The sequence below is a fragment of the Moschus berezovskii genome, chromosome 12, assembly GCF_049115385.1.
Source record: "Moschus berezovskii isolate FMDL1 chromosome 12, NW_MosBer_1.0, whole genome shotgun sequence".
NCBI lineage: Eukaryota > Metazoa > Chordata > Mammalia > Artiodactyla > Moschidae > Moschus > Moschus berezovskii.
The window spans coordinates 34,635,236-34,655,162 of NC_142471.1; the positions used below are offsets into that span (position 1 = coordinate 34,635,236).

The window sequence follows — 19,927 nt, forward strand, 5'->3', positions numbered from 1 at the left end:
TTACCTTTCATAACTGGTGCTCATGTGTATATATTCTCCTAGGAACCCACATTACAGGTCCGAAGATACCCAGTCCATTCAACTCCCCACCTATGAGAGAAACTAACTCCCTTACAAACTATGGGGTGTTTTCAAACAAGATTTGTTTCCCTTCTCCTTTTAAGGAGATTTTTCTCAGGAGTTGGGCGGCACCACCCTACATACCCCCATGAGAACAAGGGCTTCTGCTTTAGCTTCTTCTGTTTGAGGAAGATGAAGGTTCATTTCATCTCCATCAAAATCCGCATTGTAGGGTGTACAGACACACTCATTAAATCTGAAAGTCCGGTGGGGCTTGACCCTGGCCTGTGGAATACAAAACAAAGCAAATCAGGAAAAGGACATAAGTCATCTATTCAAAAGCTTCTTAGTCGCATTATTTTTTAAAAAAAGGCTTCCTGCAGAACTGGACACTTTACATTAAGGAAGAAAATTCCTAGTATGTTCTGGTATGGATGAGGTCATTAGTTCAGTTCAGTTGCTCAGTTGTGTCTGACTCTTTGCAACCCCATGGACTACAGCACGCCAGGGTTCCCTGTCCATCACCAACTCCTGCAACTTGCTCAAACTCGTGTCCATTGAATCGGTGATACCATCCAACCATCTCATCCTCTTCTGCCTTCAATCTTTCCCAGCATGAGAGTCTTTTCCAATGAGTTAGTTTTTCACATCAGGTGGCCAAAGTATTGGAGCTTCAGCTTCAGCACAGTCCCTCCAGTGAATATTCAGGACTGATTTCCTTTAGGATTGACTGGTTTGACCTCCTTGCAGTCCCAGGGATTCTCAAGAGTCTTTGATAAGGAATTTTGCAAGGCAGGCACCACGTCGAGGCATCTCACTCTCTCACTTTCTTAGCATGGCTAAGACAGCCAGCCAGCCAGCGTGCACCTCCTGAAATGGGGCAAGAGGACGTAGCCAGCACCACCTATGAGCTATTACTGCCAAAAAGTTGAATTTGAATCTGATTATGCTTTGAGAGCTTATTTCCAGTTTAAATGAAAACAATAAAGCATGAAGGAACCCTTACTGCCACACACAGGCAGACAAATGAAAAACGTGCAGCGTTCTTCAGGACAAATGACTGGTGTTTTCAAACATGACACTGAAATTAAGAGGAGGAGGGAGGACTGTACTAGATTAATAGGGGCTTAAGACATACACCAATTAAATGTGTAGATTTTAGATCTCACTTTGAACAAACTAGCTGCAAAAATATTTTTGAGACACGTGGGGCAATCTGACTATGGATGGGGTACTGCTGCTGCTGCTGCTGCTAAGTCACTTCAGTCGTGTCCGACTCTGTGTGACCCCACAGACGGAAGCCCACCAGGCTCCCCCGTCCCTGGGATTCTCCAGACAAGAACACTGGAGTGGGTTGCCATTTCCTTCTCCACTGTGTGAAAATGAAAAGCGAAAGTGAAGTCGCTCAGTCGTGTCCGACCCTTAGCGACCCCACAGACTGCAGCCTACCAGGCTTCTCCATCCATGGAATTTTCTAGGCAATAGTACTGGAGTGGCTTGCCATTGCCTTCTCCGGATGGGGTACTAGACAATACCAAACAATGACTTCATTTTGGTGAGGTGTGATAATGGCACGGTACCTATGTGTGTTTTGCAGAAGCTAAATACACATGGAAAAAAAGACATAGCATCTGGTTTCATCAAAGGAAAAAGGGAGCAAGAAAACCAGTCTGGCAAAATTTTGAAAATTACTGAATATAAAGGATGGGAATATGTGAGTTCATCACATTACTCTTTCTACTTTTGTATATATTTGAAAGTTTTCAAATAAAAATGTTTCTATGTTAAATGGGCCAAGTTTCCAGAAAGGGAAGGCTTTTGTTCACCTCCTAGAGCTCCATAATCATAAAATGTATCTTTGGTATTTCTGCCATTGAGCAAAAAGATTGATGTAATGTTTCCAAAAACTGCTGGAAAAAATAATCTAGAAAAACACTACCTTAGGAGTCTGTTTAAACACTACCTTAGGAGCCTGTTTGCAAATGCTCAGGGATTTAATGGTTTTTCATATAGGAGAATTTATGAATATTTAACAAATTGGAGTTGCATCTTATTTCCATTTGAAATCTCTAGAAAAGGAAACTGCTGTTGTTGCAAAGCAAACTGCTCCAAAAAATATGCGTTCAGGTCTTAGCTGGAGGACGACTGCAAAGAAAAATCCTGTAAGCATTTTAGTTCCTTAGTTAATATGCTGTTTTAAATCAAGTCAATTTTCTGCCATGTCTATTTTACATAATTTTGTGCACACACAGATATGCATCTATGTTGTTTGCAAGTGAAATCACAGTAGTCACTTTCATACTAATTTTCAATTAGTTCCTGTTTCACTGTTGTGTGAATAGTATGTTATAAATATTAAAAACATTGAAGGGAAGCTTGAAATTGAAGAGTTTCACTCAAACTAAAATGGAAGAGAAGAGGAAAACCAAAAGTTATGAAAATTTGAGATCACTGGCAATTTAAATTTTAGATGTCTGGAGTTTTAGCATGGCACACACAGCAGAGTTCCACCCAGCAGATATAAACACCAGTCTCCTGCTCACCAGGTGTGCCATGATGCTCAGTTTGTGCAGCGAGGGCTGCCGGTTGAATAGGACCACGTCTCCATCTATGAGGTGCCTCTCCACAATGTCCCCGAACTTGAGCTCCTGGGCCATCTTTTCTCTGTTCCCGTATTTCAGAAACCTTAACATACAATAATGGACATAACCTGTGAGAACAAAGTTTCCTCAGCAAGTTTCTCCCTCTTCATAACAAGATTTGGTCTCTAAAATGACCATGTTCCACTGAATTTAAGGTACCTCTCTCCACTGTCAATTACACTACTGTAACAACAACAAAATTGTTTTCCTAACTTTATTTTTTAGCCATGCCAAGTGGTCTGTGGGATCCTAGTTCCCCAAACAGGGATTAAGCCCTGACCCCCGGGAGTGAAAGTGCCAAGCCCTAACCAATGGACCACCAGGGAAGTCCCTAAACTACAACAAATTGATTGTATGACACCTCTTAATTTTAGAAATGTCCAACTATGATGAAAGTATGTCTTAGAGTCATAACTGAGTAATAAACTAGCTTCTCGCACAGCGCCCTAGTGATGTTTGAATTTCATGAGACGAAAAGCACTGGTGATCAGCTCATGTCGCTGTGAAAAGCTAGAACTGGCAAAATGTGTGCCTCCTGGGTTATGAGTGCACTGAGGCAACCCCAGAGCATCCAGGTGACCCAGAGAATGATCTGCTTTCACAGCCCAATGCCAAACTTAAATGCTATAGAATAAATGAACACTGGTCATACATTCAAAGAACCAGCAGAGGAAAGAAAACGTACCAAGGCTAACTGCAATTTAAACAGGTGTTTTCCACATGTTAAAATATCACGGTAATTGTACTTTGGACGGCATTCTGCGGCTGAGTATGGCAACAGTGAGCTTGGTCACAAGGAGATAATTACATCCAACCATACTGTGAAAGCATTACCTTTTCATCTGCGTGTGTCTCTGCTGAATGAAATTGGCTCCTGGGTGAACTTCAGGGCCATTTCGAACCAGTTTCCTCAAAAAGTGGATGTTTGCTTTGTTCACCTGGAGGACCACAATATAAAACAGAATGAGGCGCCGTTAGGTTTCGATACGCTAGCATGCTGTACTGAACTGAGTCTGTCTCTACCTCCTTTAAGTGATTCTAGGGCATTTCCCTGGTGGTCCAGTGCTAGGACTCTGCACTTCCACGGCATGGGGAATGGGTTTGATCGCTGGTCAGGGAACCAAGATCCTGCATGCCACTTGCGGGGGCCAGGAGAAAAAAAAGCATAACTGAACCCCTTGTGTAATTCTAGGAGAACAGAGATACCTACGGCACGCTGCTGCCAAGGTCTTCAGTGTAAGGACAACAACGGTTCACGTCTGAATTTGGTCACTCACTTGCTGGGTGGAAGGGCCAGGTCTGTTACTGACCTTTGGTTTCTCTACTGATAAAGCGACTGGGCTGGACTGATCTGCAGGGACCTTTCAGCATATTCTGTGATCCTAAAAACAGGTGGCAGCTTCATCTGCAATAATTTACCATGGGCATCTAAGGTTTAAACGCTGTTAACGCCAGAACAGCAGGTCCTGGACTACACCACCATGTCCTGCAGCCTACTGGACAACAGTCTTGTGGGGCACGGTCTCAGAGAAGGAACTTCAACTCATCCAAGGACACTATTTTTTTTTTTTTTAATTCTGACTGCACTGGGTCTCTGCTGCAGCTCTTCCTTGAGGTGTGTGCAAGGTTAGCTGCCTTGGAGCATGTGGGATCTTAGTTGCCTGATCAGGGACTGAACCTGTGTCCCCTGCATTGGAAGGTAGATTCTTAACCACTGGACCACCAGGGAAGTCCCAACTAAGGATACTTTTTATACAAGCTTTACCAGAAGCACCTATGGTCTGGGCTAATTATGAATTTCAAGAGCAAAGTCAAAGCCAATCACTATCTTCCTGTTATCAAGTCTTTCAATTATCTGCTGCTGCTGCTGCTAAGTCACTTCAGTCGTCTCCGACTCTGTGTGACCCCATAGATGGAAGCCCACCAGGCTCCCCCGTCCCTGGAATTCTCCAGGCAAGAACACTGGAGTGGGTTGCCATTTCCTTCTCCAATGTGTGAAAGTGAAAAGTGAAAGTGAAGTCGCTCAGTCATGTCCGACCCTTAGCGACCCCATGGACTGCAGCCTACCAGGCTCCTCCATCCATGGGATTTTCCAGGCAACAGTACTGGAGTGGCTTGCCATTGCCTTCAATTATCTACACCTCAGTTAAAAAAGAAAATACTATAAATACCAGTTTATTTACACTCACGACGAGTATGAACTCAGTGTAAAGTGGTACAGCCTTTCTGGTTATGTATCAACAGCTTTTTAATATTCAGAGTCTTTGAGTCAGTGATTCTAATGTTTTAAAAATTCTAATGTTTTAACTCATCGCAAGAAAATTAACTAGGTGTGGATGTTTATCATTTAGTTATTTAAAGCACGAGGTATGAACTAGCACAGAAAAATATCAAAGATGGAAAAAAAGTAGACTTGAATGTTTAATGCATATCTGAGTATTTAAATATAAAGGCAAACACAACTGTGTACATGCTGTAGATGTTGTATACAGTGACACACGTGTGAAACAAACACACACATGCCAAACTGTGGGTTGGGTGGGTTACTGGGGGTTTCCTGCTGTTGAGATTGTTTGGAATCTCAGAACCTAACATAAAAACACTGGATTCAGACAAAATACTGAGCAACTCAATGTACTTACCTTCTCAGGAAATGTTAGAATTTTGGCCACATGAACTGGCACAGCTACCTCATCAATTCGGAGGTTGGGGTCAGGTGAGATGACTGTTCTACCAGAAAAATCCACCCTCTTTCCTGAGAGATTGCCTCTGAATCGACCTAAATAAAAAAAAATATATCATAAGTCTCCAGGGTACAATGTGTGCTATTTGGAAGCAATGTGACCAGAAAGGCCAAGGAAAGACTGCGATCTCCAACTAGATAAACTGGACATACATTCCCCAAAATGAACCAAAGGCAGCAGACTGTCTTCTGCACACACAGGTGGACACGTACCCTGCTTTCCCTTCAGGCGCTGGACAAACCCTCTGGTCCATTTCTTGGGTGCCATATTGAGGGGAATGCCCGAGAGCTCGCTGTTGATGTAGAGGGCGCACTGCAGCTGCAGGAAGTCCCAGTCTTCCATGATCATCTGGGTCTTAGCTCCTGATATCCGATGCTAAGAATGAGCAGAAGCAAGCCTGGTCAGTTTGACTTTCTCCATCAGACACTTCTGTTTGCATGGATATACTCCAAAACCTGGAGTTTGGAAATGCTAATGGGAAGTGCTGACCTTTTTAATGACGTCATTCAGGAAAATGATTTCTGTCAACTTCATCGTCAGATCGTCTTCATTGGTGCCAGACTTCAAATCGCTCACGACAGAGGGTCTGATACACAGAGGGGGCACTAAGAGCCGAGTGAGAATCAAATCGGAGGGCTTTCCAGCTTCCGGATTCATCAGAAGTAGAGGGATGTCTTCAGCTGGGATGCGTTTAAATAAATTCAAAACTACTAAGGGATTCAAGTTTTCCTATGGAAAGGACGGAAGAGCAGAGATAGAGCTTAGTTTTTTTTCACAGCTTAGGAAAAGGTTTACTTCTCCACGCCCCCTCACCCAGCAGTACCCAACCTTCTTGGCACCAGAAACTGATTTTGTGGAAGATACTTTTTCCACGGCGGTGGGAAGGGGGAGATGGTTCAGGCAGTACTGCCAGGGATGGGGAGCAGCAGATGAAGCTTCACTTGCCCGCTGCTCACCTTTCGTGCGCCCGGTTGCTAACAGGCCTCTGACCAGTACTGGTCCATGGCCCAGGAGCTGGAGACCTCTGCTCTAACCGCTTAACTGAAAATATGTACAAGGGATGACAAAGGCTTCTGATAATTTGCTATATTGCAAGAGCCCTAAAAATGCGCATGACTTTCATTCCAGTAATTTAAGCCAATAATTCCACTTAATTTTTTCAAAGGGTATGATTTTAGAAATTAACAAAGATTTAGCTATAAGAATGTTCACTAAAGCAGATTTTAATTGTGAAAGCTGCTAACAACCTGACAGGTTACTGGCCAGATAAAATCATGGTACATTCATATGTAGAAAACTATGAAGTTGTTTAAAGAAAAAAAATGAAGACACAAAAATGTGGCTTATGCAATGAAAGGTGTTCACAAAATATTGATAAATGAGATAGGTATGTTTACAATGTGATCTAATTTGGGCAAAGATGTACATCTACAGAAAAGAGGAAATGGAAGAGTTTACCAAGGTGTGAACAGGGCCATCTTTAGCTGAGTTGGATTATCATTTTGCTTCTTTTTTTACATTTCACCTTTCTGTAATGAACTTGTATTGTCTTTGTATTAACTTCACATAACAGAGGCGCCATGCTGTAAAAATGCTGGTTATTAAATTTTCTTGGGATCAAAGACTGTGACTGAGACTATGCTGTAAGTACAATTTGCCATACATAACTTAATGAAATGGGGAACAAAGTTAAGAAAAATGATCAGCTCTTAGAACACTACCAAAGGAGAAGTTTCCATGGTCCTGTCCTAGAGGAGATGGCAGTGTGGCGGGGCAGAAGGAAGGACTCTCACCAGAGGCTTTCGAGTCCAGGCCCCTGTCCAGAGAACAATGCATGTCCTTGGCTCCCATCTCCCAGCAATGGGCACCTCACTGCCATCAGAAACAGTCAGGGAGGAGGAAGTTTAAATCTAACGAAGTTCTAGAACGGGAGGAAGGTGAGATGTCGCCTGTAGTACCAGTCAGTCCTGGACGAGAACATTATGGAGCTGCAGGCCGTCCAGGAGGGCAGGAAGACTGGCAAGAGTCTGGAAACCAGTTCTCAGCAAGAGTCGTAAGAACAAGCGCATCCCCAGAGGCACGAGGAAGAGGCCGCTGACTTACTGTTAAATACCAGGAAACAGAAGTCAGGGACCGATGGACAGGAGAGCAGAGCCCAGATGTGTACAAGGCAGAATACCCTAACAGCCCAAGCTCTCTAGCTACGGCGTGTGGCTGCCGCGGGTGGTGATGAGCCGACACGGCTGAGGACTGGCACTCAGTCTGCAGGGATGACGTCATTACGGAGAGACCTTATCTGCAGGCCTACCAACCCCTGGACTTGTACTAAAACAGGAGTGGATACACATCAGCCCTCTGGGAGTAGAGTCCAGAGTTTCTGTCCAATTCCTAAAGGCGTCTGTGGCCCACAAAAGGTCAAGAACCACAGCTCTGAGGTCTCTTCCACTTCAATCATGTTGTGCCTCCTGTAAAGGCATGGGGCTCCACATTCCTGAAAATTCAATAAGCAGGTACACATGTCAGTAAGTGAAAGTCGCTCAGTCATATCTGACTCTTTGTACCCCCATGGACTGTTGCCTGCCAGGTTCCTCTGTCCGTGGGATTTCCCAGGCAAGAATTCTGGAGCAGGTTGCCATTCCTTTCTCCAGGGGATGTTCTAGACCCAGGGATCAAACCTGGGTCTCCCACACTGCAGGCAGACTCTTTACTGTCGGAGTCACCAGGGAAGCACCAGGTCAGGACATGGACCATCCTGAGATTAATGAGACACCTTTTTGCTGCCTGTCTTAATAAAAGGTAAACATAACAATTCTTTGTTTACTTTCGTGACTAAGTGGCCCTCTCTAAGGAGGGACTGCTTGGAATCAGGCAAATGATGAACTCATGTTGTGCTCTCACCTGTGGCACAAGAAAAACCAGGACCAACTGATAATCTTGGGAGGACCTGCCACTACTCCAAGCACTGTGATTGGCATCAAACAGGACCTCAGAAAAAGGGATCTTGTGAGGGACTAAAGTGCAAGAAACTAGCAGAAATATAAGACAGAACACAAGAGGTGCAGGAGGCATAGCAAATGTACATGCGGTTGAGGGAAAGGTGAAGACTGGGGTTGGGGGTGTGCTGCAGAGAGCAGAGGAGCCTGATGGAAGCCCAGGGATGGGGGATTCGGGTGAGGGAGGGAGCAGAGGCTCTGTTAAGCTGAAGGGACACACAAATAAGAAAAGGAAGAAGCCTTACCCCTCCATCATTATTTCTGTTAATACAGGAACATTAGTAATAAGGATACCACAGTAACTGGGTCACATGCTTGAAGCAATTGCTATTTGCTAAGCATCTGATCTGGAATCCATCTTTTACCCCTCATAATAGCCCTAAAGCAGACACTCTTATAATTCCTGTTTTATAGTTGTGGAAACTCAAGTCCAGGTTGGGTCACGTGTCTAAAATCATAAAGTAAGCGGCAGTGTGCATGCGTGCTAAGTCACTTCAGTCATGTCTGACTCTTTGTAACCTTATGGCTTCTCTGTCCTTGGGATTTTCCCAGCATGAATATTGGAGTGGGTTGCCATTTCCTCCTCCAGGGGATCTTCCTGATCCAGGGATCAAACATGAGTCTCCTGCATTGGCAGGCAGATTCTTTACCACTGAGCCACCTGGGAAGCCCCAAAGCTCTCAACCATCACCACCCTAAATCACATTGAGGGTGTCGCCTGGGTCACATGGGCTGGGGTGGGCAGAGAGGTGGTGCCAGTGGGGGACACAGAGAGGCAAGATGGACACACTAGACAGGTGACTCCTAAGTGGGAGGAAGTTACCTCCTGGGCTCAGTCACTCAGGACAGTGGTCCCCAACCTTCTGGCACCAGGGACTGATTTCATGGAAGACAACTTTTTCATGGAGCTGGGCTGAAGGGGATGATTTGGGGATGATTCAAGCACACTACATTTATTGTGTGCTTTATTTCTAATCTAATGCCACTGCTGATCTTGAAGAAGGTATTAGTCCATGGCCTGGAAGTTGGGGACCTCTGACTTAAGACACTTTTCCAAACAAGATGCCTCCTAGGCCCTAGACAACACTACTGCAGAGGGTGTGGGGAGCAGAGGAGACTTGGTCCTCTGCAGGTAAGGACAGTGGCCTCAGTGGCCCAGGCATAGAGTTGGCAGGGGAAAGTGGTGACGGGCATCAGGGAGGCTGATCTAGGGGCAGCAGAGGGAATGTACAGGAGGCTGCAACTAAGGCCACACCCAGGGAAGCTGGGCAGCCCTCAGACTCACTGAATGCTTTCTGCACAGCTGTCAGCCTGGAGGGTGGAATTCCTCTACACTCACGCTGGTAGGAGGACAAGCTCAGCTTTCTCAGCCTGCACCTTCACTTCCTCTGCAGGAACTTGAAGACGTCTCCACTGGGAGGCACAGCTGATGCCGTCCCCCATCATGGCAGTCCAGGGGGACCACCAGACGCCGGGGCACGGACACCTGCCTGCCTGACCGCCTCCTCTCACGCCTGCCGCCACAGTGGCTGGTCATCAGTTACCATCCATTCTGACTGCACACTGACCTCTGGCTTCATTGTCACTGCCCAGGGTCAGGACCTGCTTTCTTTTTATATCTCACTCCCCAAATCAAGGCATAACTTATATATAATAGAAAACTGCACAAATCTTAGAGAGAGATGGCTAAATTTTCACACAGGTACATATACACCACCGTTCAAATCAGGAGGAAGAACGTGTACCCCTCTCCAGAAAATACCCTGACACCCCTTTCTCATTAGTACTAAGCCCCCACCCCAGGTCAGTCTGGCCTGTTCTTGGACTTGATCTAAATGCAATCGCACGCTCTGGACTCTCATATAAGGCTGCCTCCTCTCAGTAGAATTCTGCGATTCAGCCAGGCTGTGCGTGTCAGCTTGATTCTTTCATTCCGGGACAGTATTCCACTGTATGGATCTATGAGAGTTTGCACATTCTCCTGTTGACGGGCATCTGGGTTGTTTCTAATTCTGGCTTTTATTCATGAAGCTGCCATGAACATACTTGCATAAATATTTTTGTGGACATATTCACTTATCCCTCTTGGGTACATCAGTTCAGTTCAGTTCAGTCAGTTCAGTCGCTCAGTCGTGTCCGACTCTCCGCGACCCCATGAATCACAGCACGCCAGGCCTCCCTGTCCATCACCAACTCCCGGAGTACACTCAAACTCATGTCCACAGAGTCGGTGATGCCATCCAGCCATCTCATTCTCCGTCGTCCCCTTCTCCTCCCGCCCCCAACCTTTCCCAGCATCAGAGTCTTTTCCAGTGAGTCAACTCGTCTCATGAGGTGGCCAAAGTATTGGAGTTTCAGCTTTAGCATCAGTCCCTCCAATGAACATCCAGGATTGATCTCCTTTAGAATGGACTGGTTGGATCTCCTTGCAGTATAAGGGACTCTCAAGAGTCTTCTCCAACACCACAGTTCAAAAGCATCGATTCTTCGGCGATCAGCCTTCTTCACAGTCCAACTCTCACATCCATACATGACCACGGGAAAAACCATTGCCTTGACTAGACGGACCTTGGTCGGCAAAGTAATGTCTCTGCTTTTTAATATACTATTAAGGTTGGTCATAACTTTCCTTCCAAGGAGCAAGCGTCTTTTAATTTCATGGCTGCAATCAGCATCTGCAGTGATTTTGGAGCCCAAAAAAACAAAGTCTGACACTGTTTCCACTGTTTTTCCATCTATTTCCCATGAAGTGATGGGACCAGATGCCATGATCTTTGTTTTCTGAATGTTGAGCTTCAAGCCAACCTTTTCACTCTCCTCTTTCACTTTCATCAAGAGGCTTTTGAGTTCCTCTTCACTTTCTGCCATAAGGGTAGTGTCATCTGCATATCTGAGGTTATTGATATTTCTCCCAGCAATCTTGATTCCAGCTTGTGCTTCTTCCAGCCCAGCGTTCCTCATGATGTACTCTGCATATAAGTTAAATAAGCAAGGTGACAATATACAACCTTGACGCACTCCTTTTCCTATTTGGAACCAGTCTGTTGTTCCATGACCGGTTCTAACTGTTGCTTCCTGACCTGCATACAGGTTTCTCAAGAGGCAGGTCAGGTGGTCTGGGATTCCCATCTCTTTCAGAATGTTCCACAGTTTATTGTGATCCACACAGTCAAAGGCTTTGGCATAGTCAATGAAGCAGAAATAGATGTTTTTCTGAAACTCTCTTGCTTTCTCCATGATCCAGCGGATGTTGGCAATTTGATCTCTGGTGCCTCTGCCTTTTCTAAAACCTGCTTGAACATCTGGGAGTTCACGGTTTACATACTGCTGAAGCCTGGCTTGGAGAATTTTGAGCATGACTTTACTAGCGTGTGAGATGAGTGCAATTGTGCGGTAGTTTGAGCATTCTTTGGCATTGCCTTTCTTTGGGATTGGAATGAAGACTGACCTCTTCCAGTCCTGTGGCCACTGCTGAGTTTTCCAAATCTGCTGGCATATTGAGTGCAGCACTTTCACAGCATCATCTTTCAAGACTTGAAATAGCTCAACTGGAATTCCATCACCACCACATACCCAAGAATAAAGCTCCTAGATCATATGGTAAGTGCAGGTCTTACTTTGCAAGGAATTTCAGAGTGGTGCAAACATTTTACAAGGTTACTATTGATACAGGAGTGCCAGTTGCTTCAGATCCTTGCCAGCACTTGGTTTTCAGTTGTTTTACATTTAATTTTTCTAAGAGGGTGTGTGTTTTATTTAGTATTTTCCTGATGACTAACAATGTGGAACTTTTCATCTATTGATTGGCTGTTTGAATATATCCTTTTGTGAAGTGCCTATTCAAGTCTTGCTTCCACTTTTAAAAATCAGGACTTTATATTCCGGACATGAGAGTCCTTCGTCAGACACATGAAAGGTGAGTATTTGCTCCCAGCCTGTGACCTGGTTTTTCATTTTTGTTACGGTGTCTTTTGAGCAGTCAGGCTGTTCTAAAATGTCATTATTTACGTTCCTCCCTTGCTTAAAACCTCAATGGCTCCACATTCTCCAGACTGAGAGGACTGTGACAAAGTGGGGTCAGCTGTCTGTCTTTTCTCCAGCACAGGCCTGAGCCCCAGTGGAATCAGCGAGGACTCCCCCTCTGCCACTTACTGCTCTCTTGGCCGACACGGCCTCACAGGTTGCTGTCAGGATAAGGTATAAGGCGACCCACGGAAAGAACGTGGACCGACAGCGGAAGGTAACAGCAGTCACTAAGCGCAAGGTGCTGTTGTTAGCAAAATGCTGGGGCCTTTGAACAGAACCTGGCTTCAGGAGGCGCCCCAACACAGTCTTCTGGACATGGCAGGTGCACTGCCCTAGACTCTCTAAACCCTACTCAGCTTTAAGGACCACCACAAACCACACCTTTCCTCACAGTCCTCCCTAACCAAGCCCCCCGATTTCCCACTCCTTCCTGTCCCTTCCATTCCTGTGACAGTCAGCACTGCATCCCACGGTATTGGCTATGTTTTCATGGATTAATGTCCTACGGTACCTTTAAAACTGTGGGATTCCTGGGTGCAGGCCCACTGCCTTGTGGTTCCCGATGCTCCCTTCAGGTCTGACAGTTTGGTATTCAGAGGCCACTTAACTGTTCATTTTGTATACTATCAATTCTGCTGCTGCTGCTAAGTCACTTCAGTCATGTTCGACTCTGTGTGATCCCATAGACGGCAGCCCACCAGGCTCCCCCATCCTTGGGATTCTCCAGGCAAGAACACTGGAGTGGGTTGCCATTTCCTTCTCCAATGTGTGAAAGTGAAAAGTGAAAGTGAAGTCGCTCAGTCATGTCTGACTCGTAGCGACCCCATGAACTGCAGCCTACCAGGCTCCTCTGTCCATGGGATTTTCTAGGCAAGAGTACTGGAGTGGCTTGCCATTGCCTTCTCCGACTATCAATTCTAGAAGGTACCATATGACTTAAGTACTAATTGAATTCAGAACAAGGTAGAACAAGACACTTCATAAAATCCTACTAATTAAGTTTGTGCCAGGTAAAGCGATGGAAATTACCTACAAATTCTATTAAAGACGCATCCATGTGAGAAACAGGATCCCTCAGTGTATGCTGTACACAGCTATGCTTTTACAATCTTCTACAATGAAAATGTAATGTGTTACCTATATAATTAAACACGTGTTAGTTACGAGGATAGCTCACAATAAACCGAGTGCCAGGTGAATACCTGTCATGTGAAGTATCCCTGGAGATCTAACCCCAGTGGACCTCCTGTTCTGGAGGAAGGGTGTACCCAGAGGGTAGGAAACAATGTGTGATGTGGACAGAGGGAGGCAGGCATGGGTAGGCTCACCTGCGCCCTTCCCAGCAGAGGCTCTACTTCTTTGTTATGCTCTATGGCGGTTTCAAAGGACTGAAGGAAACTTGATACGATGGGATCCACCACTTTCTTGTTGGTCTTGTATTTCTCATGGATTATCTTCAGTAACCCGCATTTCTTGACAGTACCTGTAAAAGTTAATCCATTTCACCATGGTTGGAAAAATCAGGTTCTTGGTTAGGCTGGTCTGAGGTTGCGATCCAGGAAATGCAGCTACGGAAACTGCCATCGCGATGAAAGACAAGACATGCATCTGGCTCACCATTGAAGGCGCCGCAGTGATGGCACGTGTTCTTTTTCCGGCACTTGTCAGAGATTTTCTTCTTTAGCCCTCGCTTCTGGAGGTAGGTCAGGCCGGGCCTCTTTAGATAATCTAGAAACTGCTTCTTCTCCTCCTGGGACAGCATGATGTGGCAGCAGGTTTTACAGATCATCTTTTGAAAATTAAACAAAACAGATAAAAGGATGAGAGGATGAAAATGTATTTTCTTTTTTTTTAAAAAAAAAGCTGCATCCACCCCTTGTCCAGGACACTTAACTACATGCACGGATCTACAGGAAGACATGCCTAGAGCAGCCCATGTTCACCAGAATGCTGGCTGCAGACACAGCCGGCAGGGGGGGTTTCTGTTAGCTTTATTCCCTTTCTTGTGCTCGTACTGCCTGAATTATTATTATTTTTTTTACAATATATATCTACAACCTACTCAAGGAAAATCAAGGAAAAAGAATCTTTAAGCAATTTAACTTATTGCAGGATGAAATATTATGCCACAAAAACCAAACCAAAACAAAAAAACAAACCCCTCAAACAAAACAAATATTACATGTTTAGTACAAAAATGTTCCCTACGTGTATCCCCCACCAAGCTCACTCTCATGTCCCTGGGTCAGTAACGTTCAGGGAGATGGAGTCACTGCACGGAGATGAGCACACACGCTTACCTGTAAGATGCCTATCACTGCTCGGAAGTACCCCACGTGAAAACACGGCAGCTCCAGGTCAATGTACCCATAGTGGCCCAGACAGTCAGCCAGGTTCTTCCCACAGGTTTCACAAGGACGGTCCTTCTCACTTGTACCCTGTGAATACAAGTATGATCAATAATCAGTGGAGACGAAACTGGGACGAGCCCTCAGAGGTGGCCAGGGCACCCAGAGTCAGAATCACCTGGGAAGGTGCAGGGTATTCATGTTCACTGGACCAAGGAAGGCTGGAGCCCCTAAGATATGCTGGGGTTTGGGTACTTGTGTAACTGTCCAAAGGGGGCATGTGTGTGGGGAAGCGGGGAGGTGGAAGGAAGACCTGGCTTCTTCCTATTCGGAAAGTCACCAGTTTCACCAGCCAGTCAAAACACACGGCACCACAAAGGGCAGGAGGTCTTACCATCCTGTGGTCAAGCACCCCGTAGAGCAGTGGGGCGTGGTTGTTGTCCTGGCTGTACAGGTTCTTACTCACAACCTGGATGTGTGCCTGCTGGCGCATCTCCTCGGCTGACTTCATTCCAAAACAGATGTGGCTTCTGGAATGGAAAGAGATAGGGGAACAGTTACATCAAAACCACTTACCAGGAAGAGCATTTATGCATGTGACCCACCATAAGCAACCACATCCTTCCCACGCCTGACAGGCTCTGCGCTCTCATTACTAAACGTTCCTCCGTCCTGCTGACTTGCTCTCACCTTCATTATCTAAGGATGGCGCTCACCAGTTGGACCTACCTCCTTGCTGCTAAATCTGGGAATAATTTCATTTTAACCTCTCTCTGTAGCGCTGACGGTAACCTCTTCACCCCTTATCTTGCAATAATTTCTTTCCTTGGCTTTGGTAACACCATCTATGCTTTGAGTTTTTTCCCCTCTCTGGCTGTTACATCTTAAGTTTCTTTTGCGGCCTCTTCTACTGCCCTCTCTTAGATGTTGGCTTTTCTCCTTACCTGGGGTTACAACCCCCTTCCTCCTTGCATTCTACACCTTCTTCCCGAGTGGTGTCTGTCTAATCTCTATTTGTAGGCCAACCATTCCGACCCAGCCGGAGATCATACACATACCTCCTTTGGATAGTTACACAAGTACCTAAACTCGGCACTTTCTCTCCCAAATCTGTTCCTTTGTTCATTTTCCCAACAAACTGGGGGTTTACGATGTGCCAGGCACCATCCTGAGGGGCTGAGGGTACAGGTTAGACAAGACAAACTCCCTGCCAACATGGGGCTCAGTTTCATGGAGGGCAAGACAGAATAAACAAACAGATTCACAAAAGTGAACAGATGCAAAGACTGAAAAGTGAACAGATGCAAAGACTGAAAAAGCTGAAGCGTAGGGGAGAGTTTGACAAGACTATGTTATGTGGTCAGAAAGTCTGGAAAATTGACATTTCAGCTGAATTCTGAATCAGAGGGCGCCAATCATAAGATGATCAAGAAGTCATGCATAGGAAGTACAGCTTAACTAGGGCAAGGGTTCCAGAGCCAGTTCAAGCCTGGCATTTTCAAGGCACCAAATGAAATCAGTAGCGTAGAGCACAGAAGGCTAATGGTACAAGAAAAAGTCAGTGAGGTATGCAAAGACCAGCTCTAGGAGGGCCTGGGAACTCTGACAGGCAATTTAAATGTTAGTCCAAGGGAAAGCTGCTTGAAGAGTTCAAACTGAAGTGTCGGGGATCTAATTTGCATTTTAATAGAGTCACTCAGGTGGTCAGAGGAAAACAGATTATATCTACATCTGAATATAGTTGGGGGTTGGGATGGGTTTGGAGGGACCACCTGGGATAATTTACCCAGGAAAGAGGCATGTTTCCCATTCCAGTGAATGGCAACCTCCACACAGTCACCCAAGTAAGAAATTCTGTGCATCAATCTCATCTCTCCCTTACCCATCGCTACCAAAACTGTCAATTTCACACCCCTCAACCGAGAGAATGGCCATCAACAAAAATTCTACAAATAATGAATGCTGCGGAGTGTGTGGAGAAAAAGGAACCCTCATTCACTGTTGGTGGGAGTGTAAATTGGTACAACCAGTATACAGAAAAGTACGGAAGTTCCTTTAAAAACTAAAAAGAGTTACTGTATGATCCAGCAAGCCCACTCCTGGGCATATATACCTGGAGAAAACTACAATTTGAAAAGCGACACCTCAATGTTCACTGCAGCTCTACTGACGACAGCCAAGACATGGAAGCAACCTAAAAGTCCATCAACAGATGCATGGATAAGATGTGGTGTGTGTGTAAGTATATACACATAAACCACACACACACCATAAAAAAGAAACAGTGCCATTTTCTGTAACATGGATCGCTCTAGAGACTACCATACTAAGTAAGCTGGACAGAGAAAGATAAATGTCATATGATATTGTTTATATGTGGGGGAGAAAAAGATACAAATGAACTTATTTACAAAAGAGAAACAGACCCCCCCCACACAGCAAACAAACTATAGTTACCAAAGTGGCAGGTGGGGGTGGTGGAGATAAATTAGGAGTTTGACATGAAAATATACTTACTATATTTAAAACAGATACCCAACAAGAAGCTACTGTATGGCACAGAAATGTATACTTAATATTTTGTATAACCTATAAAAGAATCTAAAAAATAATATGAATATATAATCTAAAAAAAGAACATGTGTATAAAATAACACATGGTATATATATAATAAAAGGTATAGTTTTTAGATTCTTTAACAGATATTATACGTATTATTTCTTATATCTATTGTAAGCATGTTATGTTATTTTATACATATATATTTTTTCCTAGATTACATATACGTATTCTTTTTTAGATTCTTTTCCCTTATAGATTCTAAAAAAGAGTGTCTGCATTGCAGGAACTGCAGGAGACGTGGGTTCGATCTCTGGGTCCCGAAGATCCCCTGGAGGAGGGCACACAACCCACTCCAGTATTCCTGCCTACAGAATCCCATGACAGAGGAGCCTGGTGGGTTACCATGCAGGCAGTTCGAAAAGACTCAGACACGAGTGAAGTGAGTGAGCACACATGCATATAACTAACACAACGTTGTAAATCAACTATACTTCAATTGACCAAAAAAAAAAAAACAAAAACCCTCACTGCCTGCAAGATGACTTTGGAACAAAGCTTCAAAATCAGCTTTCTTCTCATCACTGTAATGTCTCCCTCCTCTATGCTCCTGGAAGAAGGCTGTTTGGTTTGCTTTCTTCCGTCTGAACCCCTTTCCCATTGGTGCCAACCCTTGTCCTTGCACTTGTCCAGCTCAACCGTTGACTTGCCTACCTTCTCCAATTAGACTAAGCAGTCAGGTCTTCCTCATGTCACATCTCTAATGCCTATCACCGGGCCCAGCACACAGTACCCTCCTCAACTAAATGTCTCCTGCAACAACGATTGGTTTCTTTCTTTACTGGAAGTTCTAAGGAGAGGCTGTGACCTATTAAATTTCACCTCATTTTTGAGACTGCTATCCATGTCCGTGTGACAAAGCTTTCTACCTGTTAATTCCATTCTTTTAGTCAACAAATATTACCTCCGTGTCACGTGTTCTGCAGCAAAATGAGTCCCCACCCCAGGTTGCTTCCCAAGCTGCAGTGACCAAAGATTCGCAGAAAGGGGTCATCATCTGACCTCAGGAAAACTCTAGCTTCGACCCAGGGTGTACGTTATCGCCAAGATTCCCACCACATCTCCCATTCTCTGCCGAAACCCAAAGGAACACCCCTGGCCTACTGTTCCCCAAATGCTGAAATACCCTCTGCCCAATCAATATTCATTAATCTAACCTGATACTCCTGAGCTGTGCCCACACCTCCCACTCATTCTTGGTCCTTTCCTTCCAACTGACCCTCAGCTATGACGCTTCGAGACCCAAGACCCCTGACCTTGGATTCCTTTACCCCTAATTTCTCTGCCCTTTGGGGATTTTGGCTCCATCTTACATTTTCTTGGCCACATCTGTCTCCCGGAACTGCTCCTTCACCATGGTGACGGCTGCCGGGGCTCCCTCTTATAGACTCGTGGAACTGGATTAGAAACACGATGTTCTCCGTACCACCAGGGGCTGCTTCTTCACCGGCTGCTAACACACCTGCGGCATATTTTCGGCCACCGTAGCACGCCCCACGTGCCCGCCCCCACTTCCGCTACTCGCTAGCGCGAGTCTGTCAAGAGAGGCTCCAGGTACGCAGCTTCTCGCCTTTTCTCCATACCGCCATCTGGCGGCACCTCGTTGAAACCGCCTCGAGGCCCGAGCTGTATTATCCAAGTTCCATTTCCGAACTGCTGCTGCTGCTGCTGGTGCTGAGTCACTTCAGTCGTGTCCGACTCTGTGTGACCCCATAGATGGAAACCCACCAGGCTCCCCCGTCCCTGGGATTCTCCAGGCAAGAACACTGGAGTGGGTTGCCATTTCCTTCTCCAATGTGTGAAAGTGAAAAGTGAAAGTGAAGTCGCTCAGTCGTGTTCGACCCTTAGCGACCCCATGGACTGCAGCCTACCAGGCTCCTCCATCCATGGGATTCTCCAAGCAAGAGTACTGGAGTGGCTTGCCATTGCCTTCTCCCATTTCCGAACTAGTTCTGCTTTATTGGTCTGTCTCTCTCTGAACCTGCTCTCTTCATTTTATTGCTACACGTCTGTCTCCGTGTAATCAACGGACAAATTTCAAATAACAAATACTTATTAAAACTATAAAGAAAGCTGAGCACCGAAGAATTGATGCTTTGGAACTGTGGAGTTGTGTGTTGGAGAAGACTCTTGAGAGTCCTTTGGACTGCAAGGAGATCAGTCCTGGGTGTTCATTGGAAGGACTGATGTTGAAGCTGAAACTCCAATACTCTGGCCACCTGATGTGCAGAGCTGACTCATTTGAAAAGACCCTGATGCTGGGAAAGATTGAGGGCAGGAGGAGAAAAGAACCACAGAGGATGAGATGGCTGGATGCTCTCACTGACTCAATGGACTTGGGAGTTCGAAATGGACAGGGAGACCTGGCGTGCTGTGGTTCGTGGGGTCGCAGAGTCGGACACAACTGAGCGACTGAATTGAACTGATTAAAAGCTCACTTTTAACCCTGAGGGTTGGGATGGGGAGGAAGGTGGGAGGGGGGTTCAGGATGGGG

The 19,927-nt window shown here is 45.5% G+C and overlaps 1 protein-coding gene across 3 annotated transcripts in view; it reads right to left on the minus strand.

Moving 5' to 3' along the window:
* The window catches only part of POLR3A (RNA polymerase III subunit A), a 47,119-nt gene extending 28,175 nt beyond the window's left edge, over window positions 1–18,944 (minus strand). The window contains exons 1-11 of one of the 3 annotated variants that reach the window (XR_008685796.2): window positions 18,747–18,944; window positions 15,208–15,343; window positions 14,766–14,903; window positions 14,083–14,254; window positions 13,794–13,948; window positions 5,936–6,175; window positions 5,659–5,821; window positions 5,345–5,481; window positions 3,537–3,640; window positions 2,604–2,745; window positions 205–345 (exon numbers count right to left, since the gene is read on the minus strand). Coding sequence is in view for 2 of the 3 variants with exons in the window: in XM_055425360.2 (XP_055281335.1) it covers window positions 205–345; window positions 2,604–2,745; window positions 3,537–3,640; window positions 5,345–5,481; window positions 5,659–5,821; window positions 5,936–6,175; window positions 13,794–13,948; window positions 14,083–14,254; window positions 14,766–14,903; window positions 15,208–15,343; window positions 18,747–18,790 (1,572 nt within the window). In the remaining variant the exon portion in view is untranslated. The remainder of the gene's footprint in view (window positions 1–204; window positions 346–2,603; window positions 2,746–3,536; window positions 3,641–5,344; window positions 5,482–5,658; window positions 5,822–5,935; window positions 6,176–13,793; window positions 13,949–14,082; window positions 14,255–14,765; window positions 14,904–15,207; window positions 15,344–18,746) is intronic. The other 2 variants (XM_055425360.2, XM_055425361.2) reach the window with 2 other exon arrangements.
* Window positions 18,945–19,927: the final 983 nt, after the last annotated feature.